The 22925-nt window shown below is 37.4% G+C and overlaps 1 protein-coding gene across 4 annotated transcripts in view; it reads right to left on the bottom strand.

Annotated features, from left to right (window-relative positions):
- UTRN (utrophin) overlaps positions 1-22925 on the bottom strand; it is a 366404-nt gene that overhangs the window by 66499 nt on the left and 276980 nt on the right. For all 4 annotated transcript variants that reach the window (XM_088141718.1, XM_088141704.1, XM_088141714.1 and 1 more), the window contains 4 exons: positions 19347-19615; positions 17539-17685; positions 12698-12776; positions 11527-11587 (listed from right to left, as the gene is read on the bottom strand). In XM_088141718.1, the coding sequence (XP_087997844.1) occupies positions 11527-11587; positions 12698-12776; positions 17539-17685; positions 19347-19615 (556 nt within the window). The remainder of the gene's footprint in view (positions 1-11526; positions 11588-12697; positions 12777-17538; positions 17686-19346; positions 19616-22925) is intronic.

Below are 22925 nucleotides of genomic sequence, written 5' to 3'. Positions count from 1 at the left end.
AGGAAGCATACAGGATAAAGAGTCAATCATCTGTTACCACATTACTACTTGATTTTAAGATTTGACAGAGCAGACAAGACATTTTTCCAAGGTAGCTTATGTACCCTATGGTTCTATCTGATCATTAGGGAAGTAGCTGGTTCCCATTTGCTGGACAGGTGCAAAGCAGAGGCTGAACAGCCATCTGTTGGGACAATTTAATTTGGAATCCTGCATAGAAGTTGGGACTCAATGTTTTTTATGGTTTTTATTCAATTAAAATGAAAATTTCTTCTAGAAAGTTCCTATTTTACAATCTTGCAAAAGCAAATAAATCAACTTAGAAAACTACATATGTAACCCTAGAAGTTAAGAAGGTCAACTCCACATCATAAAAATTTGCTTACTTTAATCATAAAATCTAGGCATTTAGGCATTTAAAAATATTGAAATTGCTTTAGTCTTGCTAAATCTGACAAGCTTTATTTTTTCCATTTTCTATATGCTATACAAGTAGCAAAATTGTAATAAGACCATCCAACAGGATTGTTAGTATGTCAATTGTTCTGTGTTAAAGATGCAGCTCTCAAAGTATTTCAAGCCAAAACACTAGCACAGCTTTTCTATGTTGCACACAGAGCCCTCTTTCCAATTTTGCATTGCTACAGTTTGTACAATCAAAATTTCTAAGGTCAGCCCATCAAGTTCCTAACCGTGTTCCTAATGCTACCTTGTGACTGGAGACGGGCTTTATGAAAGTGGAAGCTAGAGTATGGTTGGCCATGCTCAACTATTGGCTTAGACTATCTTTCTTTCCCCTTGAGCCTTGCCCCCCTAACTATGGGAGATGAATTCCAATCTGTATGGAAACAGGGAGTGGCAACTACAATGTCATATTTGGGGCTCTCCCCAGGTATTCCACTTAGCATGAGTTATGACTAAGCCAGAGCACTTATTAAACAGCACATGACAGATACAGAGTACCTGTCTGACCTAACTAGGACCCCAGACTTCTTTGTCAGCAAATTCATCAGGTACTCTGCCTCCCCCATGCCATATCCATCCAAGATGGAAGCTCTTAAGCCCCATCACTTTGGCACGCTGTCAAACCCCCACTTCAGCCATCCTTGAGCATCAATAAAGGAAGACTCCCTACTTGGAGCAGAAATGCCCCTACATCTCTGGAAGCAGAAACAACAGAGTACATATTTCTCCAGTGCTATACTACAAACATTTGCAATAGTCTCATTCTATAGTTATTTCATATATATCCAGGGTACATGGGACACTCCCTGGTGCTTTTGGATACCAACCTTACTACAACATATAGGACTCAACATTATAAATTAGACTCATTGCACACTCATGTGTCATATTAGGGTGTCCTGCAATCTAATAGATACAATCTCATATACACTATATATAGAATTTTTAATGTTCCCTTGCACCTTTTTAATACTCCCATGTCTTCTTTTAGATTCTCACTTTTTAATTTTTTTATACCTTTTATGTTTTTATATATACTTTTAGTTTAGGCTTTTACATATACGTTTTTATGCCTTTTATCTATTATATCTATATGCTTCTTTTTAATGATTGTACCCCATCGCCTTATACTGGTCTATGACCATAATAAAGATTGACTGATTTGACAGTTATTCTTCTGCTGCTTAGCTTGACATAGTAAAATTAAAAATCAAACTATAATAAGTTTTGTTATAATCCAGATATGTTTGCAATAAACATATAAACGTTCTTTCAGTATAAAATCAGCTTAGAGAAATCAATTTCTTATTCTGATAAGTATTTGTCTAAACTGATCACGTCTATTACAAATAGCAGTAAATCAGTGAATTCTTTCTGGCTGCATAAACACAGTGGTTCTATCTCTGCTTATTATGCTGGACCCCATGGGTCCATTTTTCATCAAAACATTTTCGACTTTCCTTAAAAGCATCCAAATTTGACATATGAAAAACTAGCCTCTGTCTCCTTGATCTCCTTGATGTCTAGCCAATAAATGGAGCACACAAATGACAGAAGCATAAAAACAATTACCACTGAACATGAGGGAGAGATTAAAAATGAAAAAACTAAACTGAAAGAAGTCATATGAAGGCATGACATATGCTTTCAAAAGGACGGTTCCTTTTCCTTGTTATTTGTGATATTTAGGTACCAACTGGACTCCATGTCCTCCTCCTATACACAAAATTCAAAGGATGGCCAGAAAAACCCATGTTATGAACCCAGAAAAAATTATAAAAACTAATGTGAAAAACTTTACATTATATAAAGTATAATGATGTAAGTGATGCCGTGACCGCCCTCTCGCAGTGCCTGGAGGCTGTGAGGGTCTGGATGGGGAACAACAGACTCCAGCTGAACCCTGGCAAGACGGAGTGGCTGTGGGTTAATGGCTCCTCTGCATCCGGGACATTGTCATCGTTGGAGCTGGATGGGGTAGCACTGCCCCAGATAGACCCAGTGCATAATTTGGGGGTCCTCCTGGACTCACGGCTCCTGCTTGAAGAGCAGGTGGCAGCTGTGGCCAGGAGGGCTTTTGCACAGCTTCGGGTTGTGCACCAGTTACGCCCTTTCCTGGATCAGGATGCCCTTCAAACGGTCACTCATGCCCTTGTTATCTCCCAGATAGACTACTGCAATGCGCTCTACATGGGACTACCCTTGAAGAGTATCCGGAAGCTTCAGCTGGTCCAGAATGCAGCCGCGTGAGCAATTTTTGGGGTCTGAAGAAGGACCCATATAACACCTTTGCTCCGTGAGCTGCATTGGGTACCGGTTTGCTTCTGGGTCCAATTCAAGGTGTTGGTTATCACCTTTAAAGCCCTACATGGCATGGGGCCAGGTTACCTGAAGGACCGCCTCGTCCCCACGATTTCAACCCGTCCCACCCGATCTCACAGAGAGGGCACGCTCCAGACCCCCTCAGTAAAAGAACTCCGATTAGCGGGGTCCAGAAGGTGGGCCTTCTCTGCTGTAGCCCCTGCCCTTTGGAACATCTTGCCCCCGGAGGTGAGACAGGCCCCCTCGCTCCAGGCCTTTTGGAGGGATTTGAAGACTTTGCTCTGCCATCTGGCCTAGGGCGGGGAGGGAGGATGTCAGAAATGGGGTTGGCTAGCCCCTTAGCGGCCTGGTGTGGCCTCTATTGGCCTCTTGGATCTTTTAATCTCTTTTCTATCTTTGTAAGTGTGGTTCTTTTTATAACTTTTAATCATGTATTTATGATTTTAATTTGATGTAAGCCGCCCAGAGTCCCCCATTGTGGGGAGATGGGCGGGGACAAGTCCACTAAATAAATAAATAATAAATAAATAAATAAATAAATATCACTTAGCTTGCCTCCAAGACTCAGAAAAGGGCTGTTCAAGAGCTGGAACAGACTTCCCCAGGAGACAGTCAACTCTAAATCATTGGTGGTATTTAAATAGAGGCTGCCTGGCCATCTGTTGAGGATGCTGTAGTAGAAGATTCCTTCACTGGGCAGAGGATTGGACTAGATGATCTCTAAGATCCCTTCATCCCTTCCATTCTGTACTTATATGCAATGCACTATATCTTTATCCCACCAACTATCATGCCTTGGCAACCATGGCAACCACTGATCAGCTATACAAAACCATGCATGCCCAGAATTGCCTAGTGCCTCAAAACAGACCCTATCTTTCAATGCAAATTCAAAGTTGATACTGATCCATCATGGCTTCACTAACCCAGTTTTCTGCGCGTATCTGTATTCGCTACTGTAAGTTCAAGAACCCTTGTGTTCGAAAATCAGATCCTCCCACGGATCTTCCAGGGTTCAATGTACTCTCTGGAAAGTAGCTCATTAAAAATGAATCTTGGCAGTAGAGCACTGACTGCATTCTATAGTTTGGGGATCATCAGGCTATTAACTTTGCTTCCTAACTACCATCTAATGCAAGCTCAGCCAGTTTATTGTTATCTGAGCTGAACCTGGGAAAAGTTATAAATATAACGGCAACTTTCAGCCCGTTTTGTTCTGTCCACAACTGTACAAAGACTTTGTAAGGCTTGGAATTCATAACAGATTTCTCATTCTCATTGGAGAAGAGATTGCAGGTAAAAGAAGAAACTTTTCAGTGGAACTTGCCTGATTGGTTATGTAGGGAATGGGAACTGAGGTGATGGGGCAGAAAAATACAGAAGGCATGGGTGATATGTGGCAACTGCAACATCAGAAGGAATTTGTATTGCTGTGTAAAACTTTTCCATGCTTTGTAATGCAAGTTTTAGCCCATCCTGTGCACAGTTTTGACTGTACTCACAAAAAGGTCAGCCCTTCAGGATTAGTCAATAATAACCTTCTAGCTTTATAACATTTGCTGCCAGAAGTAAGCAAAATTTCAAAAGCTTTTGTTGCATCAAATCAATTCCCTGCTTTCCTAATTATATAATTCTATATATGCTTCCCTGGGAACAGGTTTCATTGATCTCAGATGGATTGCAGTAGTATACTTGAAGGATTATATTTTATTGGCCCTTCTACTTTTCCTCTACTCTTTTGGGCAAATACGCAGGCTAATGCATAAACTGCTGAGATGGTTAATTCCTAATCCAAAACATAGGAACAGGCCTAGGCCCATTCACTCAGCATTCCATCTAACACACTGGCAGAAGCATCTAGGAAGACCACAAGTAGGAGCTCAAAGCACCCCTTTTTTCACATTGTTGTTCCCGTATGTAGAGATGGACTACTCCATCCCTGAAGGCTACACCCAATCATCAAGGCAAATAACCACTGGTAGGCTTGTCCTCTAGGAATTTGTCTAGTCATTTTTAAAGCCCTCTAAACTAGCAGCCAAGGCCAGGACTTGTGGCAGCATATTCCACAAGCTGATTATATGTTGGGTGAAGAAATGCCACTGCTTCCCATCCTGAGGACAGATTTGTCCAGAATGTGGATGACATGAGAATCACAATTAGCCGCCACATGTTAGCTGAGGAACTGGACATTCTTTCTTCCTTCTTTTTAGTTCCCTATTTGCTCCACCCATCATTCCTTTAAATCCTTGCTTGCTCTGTGAAACTGTCCACCCAAGCTCAGTTCCTCACTACCTCCAGCTATCCTGGGCTGCACCTACCATCTATTTCCCCAAATATCTCACATTTATTTACGTACTTTTATTATTGCATTTATATTCCTCCTTGTTCTGAGATTCAAGGCAGCATACCCCAAACCAATCAGTCAGGTTGCTTTGGCTGAGAGATAGCAACCCAGTAATCTTCATGGTTGTGTCTTTACACCCAGGTCAACACTTTAACCACTACACTACGTTCCTCCACTTGCTATCTTCTATCTTTCAGGCTGTATACATGCCCCCCCCCCCAAAAAAAATAGCCGGTTATCATTCCCTCTTGCCCTTAGAACCTACATCTAAACTTTTGCCTGAAAGATAGAAAATAGCAAGTGGAGGAACTTTTGCTTATAGGAAAAATCTAGCTAGATCAGAAGTAAAACCATGACTAAAAAGGCAACATGGAACAAAGAACAGAAACTAATCAGCACAACTGTTTCTTCGAACAGGATTGGCTACTATATGCATTCGGGGTCCCATTTCTAAGTAAGATGAGTTTAGGAACAAAATAATGAAAGGGTTTAAGTAAATTAATGTCATATTACCCGTTCTTCAGAAAGCATAAGGGCCACAGAAATAATGATCAGAGCACATGCAAGGCTTTGGATGCCTTAGTCTATCCAGACACAGAACTTATAAATTAACTAGTGGTCAATTTCTGCAATTTGGGAGAAAGGCTGAGGAACTGAAGTCTTCTCATTACTGTCGCCAATTATCCTGTGAGCTGTCCATCCCCTCAATCATTTAAGGGCCTTTCTGCCACTGCTGCTGATTGTCTCACTGGCCCATCCATCAAGAGACTGAGAATGTATAATAATATAAATCTTCTTTTGCCTCAAAGATCCATTTCTGTTATCTGTATGCATAAAGGCTTGTTACAGGTACGGGCTGAGAGACAAAGTAAGGACAACTTCTTTTAAAGAATGACTGTAAATTATGACACATGTCCCACTTAATCTACAGCTAACTTTAACAATACTGCCCCTTGCACTCTCAAAAATGTACTGAGTTAAAACTGCAGAGTACCTATTTTATGCTTTTCTGAAAGCATCTTAGTCTGCTACAACTGGAAAAGTGAAACAGCTGTGCTAAATCCATGATTTTAGTTAATCTGCCATTTAGGAATTCTTCAATTTAACCAACGGCATTCAATGGACTCTACCAATCCATTCAGCAGAGTAAACCCAAGGCCATAATTAAGGATACCTGGGTTAAGAGTAAATCCTGTTAAATTTTGAAATGGAGAGGCCTCTCCTGATTTAGAGGCCTTGGGAAACTTAGATGGGGCTTTAATTGATAAGCTAAGGACAAAATGAACCTTGTGATTTGATAGAATCTCTGCCTTTACTTTTTTTTTTTTCCAGTTCAGATATAATTCTGCTGTACTATACTATGCTTCTGGGATAAATCATCTGACATATATTGGTTTGGCCAGTAATGATGGCTTGGGGTGTTTGGTCATGTACTGAACAAAGTTCTTTGTAGCCCAGCTTCTGGGATGTCAGGGAAATTAAATCTTTTGACAGGAATTAAAATCTTATTCAACGGATGGTTGACTATTTTGAAGAAGTAGGTAATAAAGAAACTAAGCAAGGGAGAAATAATGTTTATATTATTTTGCTTTTGCTTTTCAAATTTTGATCAGACTATTGTGTCTGCTAAGTTTTCAAAAAATATCCTAGATAAAATACAGGACAAAACACAACACAGTACACTCATTCATCACTAACCCAGACTTCTGAGTGCTTCTGTTTGTTACCTTCCATTTTAAAATGGCAACAGTGACTCATGTTCTACTCTCTAATTGTTCCCCAGATCCAAGAGGTAAACAGGAGCGGGGGATTGTCTGATATTTCATTTATTTACACATAGTCCACAGTTTGAAAACAAGTTCCGTTCCCAAGGTCCGTCCCTATGTTGTATTTGTATGTAAGCTGGAACAGTATTATTGTATAATACTGTGTAAGTAGTATTGTGTAATGAACTCGAACCGTTGTCTATTTGGCTCAAATCATTGTGTATTTAACTTGAATTTTGCTACAATAGGCTCCGTTCTTAACCATGGGTCATCTGTAACCCAGGCACACTTAACCCTGGAACTACCTGTATTCCATTTATACAGCTGCCCGTCTTATAATACAGTGATTCTAGGTGAACAAGGATTAAAACTGAAACAAAAACACAATATAAATAACCAGAAAAAACAAAATAAATATAAACTTACGTGTGAGGTCTAAGAACATTCCATTTCTAGTCTAGGGACTGGAACCAAACAGATCAGCCAACTAGGCATGGTTAGGTTCCTGGCCCAAAAGCCTGGGGGAATAACCAGGTCTTTAATGCCTTACAAAAGGCTAAAGGGGTAAGTGCATTTGGATCTCCTGGGGATGCTGCTTCACAGAGTAGGTGCTGCAACAGAGAAGGTTCTTGTGGGGAGTGTTTCTTGGTTTTGGTTCCTGTACTCTGGAATAGCCTCTCTCCCTCCAAGGATACTCACTGCTGGCCTTCCAGCAGTTACTCTATTTAAGACAGACTTATTCCAAAGGGCATTTGGAGAATGACATAATCAGTATTATGCTCACTACATTATTATTTTTAACTAGATTTTATCCTGCTTTTATTCTTTTATGTGTTGATTTTATGATGTCACCATTAGAAGTTGCCTGGAATTGCAATGGTATAAAACTACAGTCAATCTAATCCTAATATTTAAGCTGTAGCTGTCTCCTGCAGATCCTTTTCCCAATGGCATGCTTTGCTTAATGTAGATATACTGTATGCTTAATAAATGTGAGCTGATTTTCAACCTAGCTTTCCCCTACGAGTGCAAAAGAAATAATCTTTTCATCCTTCTGATTACTTTGTTGAACTAGGCTATGGAAATAGTGTAATCCATTTTATGAAATACATTCCTGATAATATCAGCATTTTTTCTCTATCATCTCAAAGAATTCAAAAATATGGTACAAACATATTATAAAACCAAACTTCCCAGCTTTCAAATGCCAGAGGAAAAGTAAACCCTTGTAGTTCTCATGACTTGTAGATTCTCTCTATTCCATATAAGCTACGTCTACCTGATAAAACATGAGCAACTAATGCGACAAGAAAGAATACTGTAGTTTTAAATGAAAATCAATCCTGAAGTGGCCCTGAAAGGAGACAGAGAATAATAAAGAGTGAATTGAGAACCTGGCGATGCCTGTATGGCAAATGAGCTGAATACTAATTTCTCTAAAGTAATTTTATTTCCTAACTTAGTTTGTAACATAAACTACATTTTTATGTTCATCAAATCTTACTTTTATAGTCAATAATCTGAAGATTATTTTAGTAAAGTACATTTACTCTCAGGTTTCAAAATTAGGGTATGGCCCAGGGACCATAATAATTTGTAACTCCCATTAATTCTAGTTGCAGGAGAATTATTTTCACATTATTTTACTGCTGAAATCAATGGGGTGTGAAAATGCTCCACTATGGTCAAAATTGCCCATCACTGGCAAATAATACTTGTAGAATGTTTTTGATTTATTATACCTTTCCTGGTGTAATAACTAAAATAGTGACATGCAATAAACTGTTCTTTCTTTCTTTTAACAAGAAACTTTGAATAAAATGTGAGGTGTTCAAAATTGCCGAGAAAGAAAAATGAATATATGGGATGGTAATGGCAATTTTGAACACCTCACATTTTATTCAAAGTTTCTTGTTAAAAGAAAGAAAGAACAGTTTATTGCATGTCACTATTTTAGTTATTACACCAGGAAAGGTATAATAAATATTCAAAACCTGACATGAAAATACAAACAAATACAACTCACATTGCATTCAAGACAAACTTTATAGGTAGTAAAACATTCTCTTTAACTGGGAAATTTAGCTTCAGTTCTCTTTTCCAGAAGTTTCTTAAACACCTTTTTAATTTAATGTAAAAGTAGTATCATTAACTTAATAGAATTTCTGATACCATCAGACAGGATATAGACCACTGCAGAAATGTTGTTTTATTCACTACAAATACCAACACTGATTAGGAAAATAAAGCCTAACAAAACAAGTAGACAAATTCAATTACTGAAACTAATTATGGCAATATTTCTACTTTTAAAAAAATCTATTAGCCACAATTATAGTCTCCCATGGTAGCACACAGCACTATATAGTGATCACTTCTTTCCTGGCTGGAGTACTCATTTGGTAGAGAGTACTCATTTGGAATAAAAAGCAAGCAAGCAAGCAAAAATAATTTGAGAGTCTCTTTCTCTACCCATTATGCAGCTGCAGGCTATGCCCTCCCTTATCTGACCATTCCCTAGGCAGCATCTCTTTGCCTTGTTTCTCAAGGTCTTTCTCACATACCATTGCAAGAAACACATTGGTAACTAGTAAAAGTATACAAAGCTACTATTGGCTTGTATTGCCACAACAAAGACTCAAGTGGCTACACTGCATATAAACTGAAGTTTCCAGGGGCAACTTCAGCTAGAGAATTTGAATAGCAGATATAAATTTCCTTAAATGGGCTCAGACCTAACTTTCCAAACCAAAGATAATAGGTGTTCTTGGTTACTGCTGCAATCCTTTGTTTCCACAGACAGCAATGAGTCCAGAAGATATTTGAGCTACAAACTATAGTGGGGCAAAAAAGTATTTAGTCAGCCACCAATTGTGCAAGTTCTCCCACTTAAAAAGATGAGAGAGGCCTGTAATTGTCATCATAGGTATACCTCAACTAGGAGAGACAAAATGAGAAAAAAAATCCAGAAAATCACATTGTCTGATTTTTAAAGAATTTATTTGCAAATCATGGTGGAAAATAAGTATTTGGTCACCTACAAATAAGCAAGATGTCTGGCTCTCACAGATCTGTAACTACTTCTTTAAGAGGCTCCTCTGTCCTCCACTCGTTACCTGTAGTAATGGCACCTGTTTGTCCTTGTTATCAGTATAAAAGACACCTGTCCACAACCTCAAACAGTCACACTCCAAACTCCACTATGGCCAAGACCAAAGAGCTGTTGAAGGACACCAGAAACAAAATTGTAGACCTGCACCAGGCTGGGAAGACTGAATCTGCAATAGGCAAGCAGCTTAGTGTGAAGAAATCAACTGTGGGAGCAATAATTAGAAAATGGAAGACATACAAGACCACTGATAATCTCCCTCAATCTGGGGCTCCATGCAAGATCTCACCCCGTGGGGTCAAAATGATCACAAGAACGGTGAGCAAAAATCCCAGAACCACATGGGGGGACCTAGTGAATGACCTGCAGAAAGCTGGGACCAAAGTAACAAAGGCTACCATCAGTAACACACTACGCCGCCAGGGACTCAAATCCTGCAGTGCCAGATGTGTCCCCCTGCTTAAGCCAGTACATGTCCGGGCCCATCTGAAGTTTGCTAGAGAGCATTTGGATGATCCAGAAGAGGATTGGGAGAATGTCATATGGTCAGATGAAACCAAAGTAGAACATTTTGGTCTAAACTCAACTTGTTGTGTTTGGAGGAGAGAGAATGCTGAGTTGCATCCAAAGAACATCATACCTACTGTGAAGCATGGGGGTGGAAACATCATGCTTTGGGGCTGTTTTTTTGCAAAGGGACCAGGACGACTGATCCGTGTAAAGGAAAGAATGAATGGGGCCATGTATCGTGAGATTTTGAGTGAACACCTCCTTCCATCAGCAAGGGCATTGAAGATGAAACGTGGCTGGGTCTTTCAGCATGACAATGATCCCAAACACACCGCCCAGGCAACGAAGGAGTGGCTTCGTAAGAAGCATTTCAAGGTCCTGGAGTGGCCTAGCCAGTGTCCAGATCTCAACCCCATGGAAAACCTTTGGAGGGAGTTGAAAGTCCGTGTTGCCCAGCGACAGCCCCAAAATATCACTGCTCTAGAGGAGATCTGCATGGAGGAATGGGCCAAAATACCAGCAACAGTGTGTGAAAACCTTGTGAAGACTTACAGAAAACGTTTGACCTCTGTCATTGCCAACAAAGGATATATAACAAAGTATTGAGATGAACTTTGGATATTGACCAAATACTTATTTTCCACCATGATTTGCAAATAAATTCTTTAAAAATCAGACAATGTGATTTTCTGGATTTTTCCCCCCATTTTGTCTCTCATAGTTGAGGTATACCTATGATGAAAATTACAGGCCTCTCTCATCTTTTTAAGTGGGAGAACTTGCACAATTGGTGGCTGACTAAATACTTTTTTGCCCCACTGTAGATTTTTGGGGGAGTGCAACTCTACTCAATTTCTTCATCCAGATGGATAGATACCCAAGGCATTCCTGTCTTGTCTAATTACATGACCTCCCAATATAAGGAAGAACAGCTGAAGATTAATGGAGCTTTTAAAAATCCCATGCATTTTATTCTAATGCAATTACTATGAGAACAAATGCCAACTTACTTAATGTAGTAGGGAACTCTGTTGTGAGATACTGATCTTTGCCATGGTAGTTGTACAGATGCTATAGAAATAAAAAAAATAGGAGGTAAATAAATCAAGAAATAGATCATTTAGTGTTTACAAATAGACATACTTGCCTATGATGCTGAATGTAGGAAATGAAAAGAAATATTCCAATCTCTGGGAATAACCTCTCCTGGACAGTTTTTTAAAAAGCATTTATCCTCAGAATCAACACCACTCATTTAAATGATGAACAGCTTAAAACAACTGTTGATGAAGATACACTTATCTGGAAAAGAGCTTGGCTCCAACGCAGTCCACTTAATGAACAGGCACAGAATACCAAGTGATTGTCTATTCTTTGGTTTGGGGCTTTTGTTTTGCTTTTGGATTCTTTGTTTGCAAAGTTGTAAGTGGGTGCATATATTGATTCAATTTCTAGAATTTTTTCACTTAGTTTTTATTTCTTGAATCCCCCCAATTTCCATAGTTGTTTGAGTTACTTGAGGACAGAACCATTAACATTCTGTAAAACTGCTGAAAGTCACCCTGAATATACAGAATAGTAAGATGAACACTGCAGGTAACAGCACCATAACACCTTCCTCTTTCCTTGTGAGTTTTAATCAAGATTTACCATTGTGTCCAAAGTCATACATTACCTCTAGATCATCTTTGTTTCTGTCTAGGACTTGCAAACCTGCTCCCAACATTGGCTAAGCAGGATTTAATTGTAATTCTAAATTGTTGTTCTCTGGGAATTGTTTTCTCTTTCAGACTCTGAAAATTTGTCTGAAAGGATCTTCCGTACATGACAATAACTCTATTCTATATTTTCCTCTACACCAGTTATTAAAAAAAAAAAAAGGTTCTAGCTGCAAATCTAGAAACACTTGGCACTAAGAGATCATAGAGATACATCCATCACAAATCTTAGCCATAGTTTTTTCCCTTGTTTATTAAGGAATGAAGAACATTCATTAGTAGATTCTTTTAAAAGGATCTAATTATTGCAGGAAAACTATCTGGGAATAGCATCTGATTCAGAGACTACTTCCTATGCCTGATATAAGCAGCAGTCTTGGGATGAAAAGAAAGTTAAGAACCTTTGAAGTACTTCATTTATCTACTATTAGAATCCTCATTAACCCATTTCATTAGCACTTACTGGAAAGAAAATCTTGAGATGCAGGTCCATAATCACAGTGTGTTTCTTGTAGTAGTTTAATGCGATCATCTACCGATATCTGCATATAAAAATACAAACAAGGAAAAGCAGTAATAAGCTTTCAACTGATCATACAAAGCCAACTTCATACAGCCAACAAGGCAAACAGTGGTTTACAATTCATTTTAGCAAACAGGTTTTAAAGGGAACAAAGATACTCTCTCCCCTTAAATCTGCTTCCGTTTTTTTTTTTAATAAAATTTTTTATTCTTTACAACAAACACAAAACATACATAAACAAACAAGAACATACAAAGGCATAAAAAAAAACATCTTCCATTTTATACCGTGTGTCAACCAGTTACCAAATCGTTGGTGCCCCTTTCATAATCTTCACTCATTTATATAAATTCTCATATCATCTATTCAAAATATACTTGTATACTTATCAATTATCAATTATTAATCATTTGTAGCTAGTCTATAAAATCATTTATTACAAGAAATTTTAGCTTTCATTATAGGATTAGTAATACATTTTTATCCATCGATTATATATGTATATATATATAGTAATTAATATCAAATTTCTATTATAAAATTTCCTAATCCATTACATTACTATATTTTCTCATCCAACCATTAATAAAACAAATCCCGTGTCATATAAAATTGCTTATCTTCTTACTCTAATTTCAAATATCAATTTAACTCATCTCTGCACATTCCATAATTTTCAATAACTTCCTCCTGCATAGGTACTTTTTCATTCTTCCAATTCTTAAAAGTTACAGTTCTAACCACTATCAAAACATACTTCATTCTTCACTACATGTTTCAACAAGAATATCTCTAGTTTAAAATCTATATGTTACTATGTTCAACCATGTATGAATTTTAGTCTAATATCTTAAAACATTTACAATCAAATACAATTCTTTACTATATATCTCAGTTTTATACCTTATTCAAACGCTTGCATAGTTTTAAGTTCACCCTTTTCATTCAATATCCCAAAATATCTAGCTGTTTATTCCTTTTTCTATATTATTGGATAAGAGAAAGCAATAATAAATGTCCTTTCAAACATTCTGCTTTTTGAAGCTTCTGTCAGTTCCATCATTGTTGTATTCCCCTAGTTTTTTCTTTAGGCATCTGGAGTAGTTTCTTTCAATATTGTTTTACTTCTTCTTTTTAAGTATTCTCTTAGTACAATTTTCCATTATAATCTTGTATAATCTTTTTCTCACCCTCATTACCAAGAACAAGTCTGTCCCTCTTCATTTATCAATTGATTAACCCTTTTTGATTCTGTTTATAAACCTCAAAATAGTTCTGTGTAGTGTTTCTGATTTCTTGTGCTATTTCTTCCTTTTCCATTGATCCCGTTTTATGTTTAATTAAGTCCATTTTAGCTTTGATGTCTTTTTTTTTTTCTTGCGGGAATTTCTGCAGCTCTTCTTCCAGTTTTTTATAGTCATCCTCGATAGTTTAAAAATCTTTTTCTGCATTGTGTTTCTCGTATAGTCTATTATCAAACCCCTTGTATAGACCTTCATTAAGTCAAAGGATTCTTTATCTTTGTTCTTGCCAAGAGAAAGAAAAAAAAAAGAGAAAAAAAAAAGAAGAGGAGGGGAAAGGCTAGGTCTCTTTAAAAGTCCAACTGGGGGGGGAATAGAGAGCAAAGCAAAGCTTCTACCAGAAAGAAGAGCTACTGCCACTAAACAAGGCTCTTGTGACTAACTCAAACTTTCCATCTTGAATATTTTCAAAATCGCTTTCAACTCCGCTTTCTTATTTATAGTTATTCGGATGGCACCTGTATAAACATGCACATCCCACTATCTTTTTAGAAAGCCCAAAGTCCTTGAGTATACGTCACAATGAAAAAAAAAAGACTATATCAAGCCTCTAGATGGCAGTGCAACTTTCTTTCATTTACTTTCTCTTAACTCCACTTTCCCCATTTCCAAAACAAAAAATATAGGTTTCTTATAACAATAAAAAAATCTTAATCAAAAAAGAAGCTTGAGATAAAAGATTATTGAGTATTGAAAAGAAAAAGCCAGTCCAGTTAAAAATATATATTTTTAAAAGAAAAACATCTTGCCAATTCCACTAAAAAGGGAAAGTTAAAAAACAAAGATTTTTTCCCCCTTTTTTTTTATAAGGCTCAATCTCGCCGCTTAATCCACTTTTCTTCACTTTTAAAAATCTCTTTAAGTTACTTAAGGTGTTCTCTAAGAATAGTTGAATAGTAAAGGTCCATCTCACCCGGTTGACACCCATCTCCTTCTTCTTCCTTTGGAGCTGTCCCGGCTTTCGCAGTCATTAAATGGCTGCCTCTCCTCCGCCGGCTTCAAGAGCTTCTCCTGGGATCAATCTGGGACTTGCGGTGTCCCTGAGATCCGCAGGACGCGCCCTTTGCAATCACCGTCTCTATGGGACGGCTTAGGTCCATCGGGACCATCCGGGGGGGGAGATATCGGCTGCGATCCTGGGAGCCCAGGATCGCCCGCCGTATCGCCGCGACGCCAGCTCCGCCCTCCAAATCTGCTTCTGTTTGTAATGTTTAAATAGAAGCTAGTAATGATGCTTCTTTAAGCAGTGCAAATCAATAACAAATAGAGGCCTTCTTAGTGCCTAATACTGTCTACTGAAATTTTCACTTCTTCCCTTGTCTATGTGTCTGCAGTCAACATGCCTCATTTTGATTGTATTGATCTCTACAAGGAACCACACTAGAACATGCTGGTTACTGATTGACTTTATGGGTCGACATCCGCCTGGTTTGCTAATTAAACTGTATGAACATATAAATGGGTGCACAACTACTCAGTCAAATCTCTGAAAGGCATACCAAATGTTTCAAATGCAAAATTAGACTGAAATGGAAGAGAACATATGTTTTAGAAATGTTAATTCATTACACAGGATTGTTTCACAACAGAGTACATCTATACTTTGCAAATTGAGTATGTCAAAGACAAGGAGAAATTCCTCCTACTTTCAAACTTTTCATAGTTTAGTCTATAGTGGTTTTTGTTTTTATTTTGTTTTTCATTTTTCCTATTTCTTAGGAGCATTTTTTCTCTTTATTTTTTATTCTCTAAATAGTTTAGTATGGGGTTTAAAAAAATATTTTTCCTCTTCATCATATAGCTTTTTCTTACATAACAGACAAGGCTTTTTTTAAATAAAAAACTACATAGTTTTTATATAATAGTAATACAGTTATATTGCTATTTAGTGCTATTGATTGGTATTTGTTTTTATTTTTCATATATTTTATATATTATTTTTTAAAATAAATGTAAATTGAACTGCTTTTGGATTTAGTAAAATAAGGAGATTAATGAAATAAAATGTTTTGTAAACAGTTCCAATATCTTTTCATGATGGCCACTTACAAAAGTGTTTAATCAATCGTTCAAGACTTTAGATTTATGGAAATACTTTGAGTTCATACATCTGTAGAACATATGCTACTATACAAACCAAAACATGTACATTAATTCTGTTCCTTGTGTAAGTTGTATTATTGTAGACCACAGAAAAGAGAACATCCTAAGCAACAAAGGAAAGAGGGTTTTTTCACTGCATGTTAATTCTATACCATTATCTATTATCTTAAGTCCATCAATAAGTAGCCTCTGTCTACATGAGAGTGTTTCAGCTAGTTATATGAGGTCAGTGTAAAATTAAGTATTTTTAGTTTCCTTGGGTTTTTTCCCCCTTCCATACCTCTATTTCCTTCGAAGTTATGTCTCAGATTGTCAGCCTCGAACAAGGACTGTCTTCGTCATAATTCATTGTAAACAACTCTATCAGTTCTTTCCTAACTAAAGAGCTCCTTGGGCTCTAATGAGCCCCAAAATATTTTCCATGGCACCTAATAGGTTCCTCAGATGTTTTTAAAGACTATTTTAATGAAATATTAGCATAATAGTAGTACAATATTTCAGAACCAGTGCTTAAGATGTTGCACTGACACCAGGGAGCTCAGATTTAAGTCCATCCTTAGCTATAGAAGCTCACTAGGTCAGTTTGGGCCATTGACTTTCTCTTAGCCCAACCTACTTTACAGGGTGGTTATTGTGGGAAAAAATGGAGATGGGAGTGTCTTGAGCTGCTGAAGAAAAGGGAGGGTCTAAATTTAACAAACAAACAATACAAAAGAAAAGAAAAGACCAGCCTCAAGCATTATGTGTATCTGGAATAATGCCTCTGGGTCCTATATTGTTTAGGCAGATTATCTACATATCTAAGAAGTTGGGGGCTCCCATATTAAAGACTGTGTCAGCCCCACCAGGTAGACCAGGTAGACCAGACCATGAAATCAACTCCACAAGAAGGCTAAAACTACTTTTATTGAGATTGGCTATAATAATTTATTGAGATTGGCTATAATCTTGCAAGTCTGATTTTGGTGTACCTCCTCCTCCTTCTTATAGTTCAGTGAATTAGGGAAATGTCTGTCTGAGCTGCTTCTAAACATTATCTGGACATTCTGGACTTAAGAAATGATTTAGCCATTGTAGCCTTGACAAGAGAAACTGCATATCTCCATCAAGGTAATATTCCTTACTCTCTACACAAATCATATGTTGAATCATTTGGACGTTCAATGAAGCCTCAATTTAGCAAATATTATCAGATGAAATTATGTTGTATTTACATCATTTTATGTCATTTGTGTAATGACATCACTGTGAAAAGGTTGTAATTTGTGTCATTTTTCAATAATATTGTCACAGAGGATGTTCTCTCTGATTTCAGGGATAATGTGGAATCAGTGACAGTTTCATGGTTCTTCCTAATTCTTAGCCAACAAAAGTTACCTGTAAAAGTTTCCATCGCATATTGAGATCATCGAGCTGTCGTGATATTTTCAAGGATGGATGAAGGTCAAGTGGGGAGAGCTGACTGGATAAGTCATTGATGCATTTGATTTTCAAGTTGATTGGTGAAATTTCTTCTCTAAATGCCTAGAATAGGGAATACACATCTGCTTTTAACAAAAGTCTTGAAGAGTAAAGTCATAATCTCTATACAATGTATGTAAATACCCTCCATTCACATTCTTTCTCTCTCACACCTGATTTTCCTTAAATACTGTAAGTATAAACAAGGCTGTGAATTTGCTAGTAATGCATAATATTGGCATGGTTTACCAGGGAACAAAAAGCCATTAAATAAATAGTGGAAATAAGAAGGAAAAAGAAACAAAAATTAACAAACGGATCTTCAAATTCACTAATAAGCGTTAGAACTCTTTAATTTGGGACTCCATTACCTTTATACTGCATCAATAAAACATAAAAATGAAAAAGTCTGCTGAAAGCCAGATAATTTCACAAAATTGATAGAATTTTCCAACTTCACACTATTTTCCCCAAGAATTACCAGCTCATCCAATAGACTGAAATAATCCTCAGAGGATTAAGTTGGAACACAAATGGAAAACATATTAAGTTTCCCTTTACAGTTCTTTATGCAAATACCATTAAGATATGAACAATTACCTCTTGCAGGCAGAAAAAACAAGAAATATTCCCACTAGTATACAAAAGTTTTATGTTTTTATTAAAATGAGAAAAGGGAAAGGTGGATACTTCATGCTTAAATCAACATATTTAAATCAGCCTTGATCTACTTCTGAGGTTACAAATATCAGGTTTCATCGAATTTAGCTTAATCTTTATTTGAAAGCAAGAACAAACCTCAGGCAGGGTGTTGTATGTTTATGTGTAATGCTCCATTACTCGTAAATAGTCTAATTTATTATTTTCTAGACAATCTATGGATATACTGGCAACAGGTGTCTAGGTCCAATGCTAAAATACTCATTGACTTCAGAACAACATAAATCCTTAGGTTCTCTGCTATTGGTTGTTATAGTCTGGAATTCCTAGACTTGTGGCAGAATGGTCTATAAGAGCCCATGATCACATGGTAGAAAGTACTGGGAATTCAAAGGCATTAAGGGGCATAGATTTATTTTGTTTCACAGCCAGATAATCATGTGAATATTATGGCTTATAATTGCACTTACAGTCAACCTTTCCCTTCAAAAGAAAAAGAAGAGAGGGAAAACATATATTTTAAGAAGAATTTCAGCCATCCAATTAAAACAATGCAATCATAGATCAGGGCTGCATAATTAGAATATCCCTTCACAAATAACACACATTTGTAACACCCCCATCACCATGGCTATTACTGTGGACTGGTGGAAATGACAGGGGACTGGTATCTGCAGTCCCAAGGAGTCCAGCTTGACTTGATGGCACTTAATTAATTAACCCTCATGGTTAGGGTGCCTAATATTCAGGGCATAGAGAGAGCTTCTGTGTTCCTCAGAGTCTTCTCTGTCTTCCTCCAGTTACGTTGCTCTCATTACATACATTATTACAATCTTCTCCCTCTTCCTGTCATTTTACTGCTCTAGAAATAAAATAATTTTAATGAAATGTTTACATATTCCCAATGGAACCTATGAAGCAGGGATAATACAGCTATTTCACTGGTAAGGGTTTTTTCTTTAACTGAGCACTGGATTATGACTACCCGAATACCACTGCACAGTTTCCATAGCCAGCATCTAAATATCAGCTGGCAATGCACTTAAGCAGGCACTGGGGCTTACAGTTGTCTTATCAACTTCATCCTGCAATGAGGCCATCAGCCTGTCTCCTATAGGTTTCCAATTGTTTCGCACATTCTCTGCTTCTCTCAAGTCTGCATCCAGGTCATCCATAGAACACTGCAGGTCCTTCAGTTTCTCTAGTGCTTGATCTATCTGTTTTTGCCAACTGCTGGCACAGGTATTCAGGCTTTCCCACTTCTCTTTCACTTCCACTGACTGCTTGCGCATAGCTTTGGCAATCTTCTGTGCTTTTTCTTCAGGGGTTAACTCTGAAAATGAAAAAAAAAATGCTCAGTGGAATGAATAAGGATCCATATGGTCTTGACAAGAAGTACTGCTGCTTCCAAAATATACCTCCTGCCAGGGATGATTAAACTATGGTCTTCAATGCCCATCTTTCTGCTTGTGGTAAGCAGTGTGCTTTGAGGTGATCCTCAAAACAAGGCCAAATTAGCAAGGAAAAATACTGAAACAAATGTTGTTCAAGTGGAGGCAAATGTTGAATTTTAAGTGTTCTGACAAAGCTGGGTTCTAAAAAGGAAAAGGCCAACTTTGGAGAACTTGTTAAATAATTGCAATGTTAATGTAATGTCATTGTAATACTGATAACAACTGATCTGATTAATGAAATAGTATTTTTATACCACCAATGTGAAAATAATAACTTCAAGGGCAAGAATATATTTAATGTACAGGATCTATTAAATAGGACATAAATATTACCAGTGATATTAACCCGTAACAGCCTCTGATACAAAACGATTTAAAATGGTTGATCTGTGGTTCATTAATACTGTGGACTGGGGAAAAAACATCCTATGAATATAGAGATTGTAGTGATGATATCTGGGATCAGGTCTGGAAATAACATTGCAGGCTTCATAACACTAGCCATAAAAAGAGAAGCAAGCACTAGAAAAGCATAATTTGTTTTAGACTTTGGTTTCAAATCAGGCTCAGATCAGGCTGTCTTTTTCTCCTTTGAGGAGTTGTCCCTGGGAAAACCCATTCATTCCAGGGTTCCCATCACAGATGGGCTTTTGTGGGACTTCATATTTCAGTTTGAAGCAGCAGCTTCTCAAAGACAGGATGAAGGAGGAAAGAACTTTCTCCTGCTACTTTTATTTGGGGACCTAAATGAAGATGAGTCTACTGGAGTGGGCGGCCACAACAAATTTAATAAAATAAATAAATTTATCCAGGGAAAACAAGCTGAAGGGCAAATGACCACTCTTTAGTGGTCCAGGTGTATGTGGTGAGACTTTAGCCCCAACAGCACTGTGATCAAGAGCCCGTGGATCTCCAAATGTTTTCAGACTACAAATCCCAGCAGCCTCACTCATCACAGCCAATAATAAAGAAATCTGGGAACTATAGTTCACTACTATGTGGAAGGCCACAGTTTCCCCACTTTTACTGTGTTTTCTTTTCCTCTCAAAGTATGCATGTAACAATACTAAGATATTTGAAGACATAGGTAATTAGGCTAGGGAATAAATTACAAAATATTTTGATTAAAAAGTTTAGGCTGTACGCTTCCAACCTATGCAAGCTGAATAAAGGCAAGCTCTTCCATTTCAAATAAGTATCATTTTTAGAATAATATGATAAATACAGTAATAATTAATAATATATATACTCAACAGGCATAAACAACTTAACCTGGAAATTACAAATACCTGCTTTGAAAATGATTAAAATCCACTTAGTTGGATATAATAGCTTTTTCATCTTGCTAGTGAAGAAAACTGTGGTGAGCTTTGGGTTCACAAAAACATCTCCAGCAAAACAGAATGCAATAAAACATTATTATTATTTTTTTCAATATTTTATCATATAGCAAAATAATTCTAATTATCATTGTCCTCCATCATCATCATTAATCATCTGTGAAGGCTGATCAGATTACTTGTTTATGAGGCTCTAAAACTGTGTTCTGAACTGAGTTTCAGGGGTTGAGTAAAAGGGAACTCATATTCCTCCTATCTATAATAAATGATGCCAATACACTTTAAGCAGAAAGAAGCGCGGAGGATGTGATCTCTTGATAGACTACTAGAAGTTATCTGTAGAGTTTTTTCAACTTTTCAGATTCAATTTTTGGATTATGTATTTATTTTAGTTTTAGGAGTGCATTATAGTCATAATTTTCTCTCTCACTTCTAGGGTGCCCAATGTAATACTCTTGGTGACTGCCTACATCTCTTTTGGTTCCCATCAGGTCCCTACTCAGTGGATTTGTTTACTTTTAATGTTCTAAACAATGAGTAGCCAGAATGATACAAAGCAAAGTACTGAAAATAATCTGAGATAGATAGACAGACAGATAGATAGATATAAAATGTGTGTGCGTGTATTAGATGTATATGCTAGCTTTCCTCTAGCAGCTCAAGGTAGTATATATTAGCATTCCTACTCTCCTTTTTCCCCACAACAACCACCCTATGAGGTAGACTGGACTGAGAAAGAGCAACTGGGCGTAGATCATCCAGTGAGGTTCCATGGCTGTGGGTGGACTTGAATCTAGGTCTGCCTAGGCCAGACCCCACACTGATCCCCAGAGGCATTTTCTAGAAAATAAAACAATGGCTGCAGTCTGATGCTTGGAAGGTTGTGCATCTACCCTTAGGCTCAGAAGATAGAAAGCATTTTGGGAGGATTGAGAAGATGATAGAGAATAATCTCACTGGTTTTTTTCCCTAGTAAATAGTTTTTTAAATTAGCTATATCATGACAACTATTTTGGCAGAGTGCCCATTACATGCTATGAAAATTCCAGAGCCTTTTCTTAATGTGACAGACAGACAGACAGACAGACAGATTTGGGAAGAATATACTATTTCTGAATTTTACTTATTAAAGAGAAACAAATGGAAAAGTGTTATTACTGTTATAACCTGCCCCTATTCTTCCCAGAGGCATTGGTTGAGATCAGACAGTGCAATGCAAATCACATTTGAGAAACTTAAGGTAGCAGCCAGCATGGAGCTGATCATCGAACTGACTCCTACTCCTACTCAACACACTGCTGCCAGCATAGCACAGAAACATTCTTCAACATTTAACAGCCTTTCCTAGAGGATAGAAGCAGTCCTGAATGGGAGCAGAATGGCACTCAGTTTAGTTTTGCTCTGGCCACCTATTATCTTGGATTGCCCCTCCATAATGTCAGTACTGTACAGTTACCTTAGAGTAACCAAATAGAGGTGGGCAGCATAGGTTGGTATGGCTCCTATCCATGAGGATCACTGCTCTCTGCTAACTAAAGTTCCTATTGGGGACACCAGCACCATAAGATGATCCATTAGGAGGATCATATCCAGGGGCCCACAAAATCTGGCGCTGATCCTGAGCAAGATACTTCTTTAAATGTCTCTTAGGTATGATATGGCAGTACTTCTTGTGCATTATTATAATGCTTAACTATCTAAAAGCTGAATAATTATTAATATAACTTAACACTGTATTAAGAGGCTGCCTTATGTATAATTGGAAAGATGGGACTGGGCTTGGACTATAAGGAAGGGCTAAGCAAAAATGGCAAAAGGCACTGTAATTTTTTCTCCATTGTAAATTTCC

Source organism: Python bivittatus, unplaced genomic scaffold (assembly GCF_059951505.1).
Source record: "Python bivittatus isolate LINGU-HERP-01145 unplaced genomic scaffold, Pbiv_v1 ctg000020_np1212, whole genome shotgun sequence".
Taxonomy (NCBI): domain Eukaryota; kingdom Metazoa; phylum Chordata; class Lepidosauria; order Squamata; family Pythonidae; genus Python; species Python bivittatus.
The sequence above is the reverse complement of the archived record's forward strand: the minus strand, read 5'-3'. Positions and strand labels throughout refer to the sequence as shown.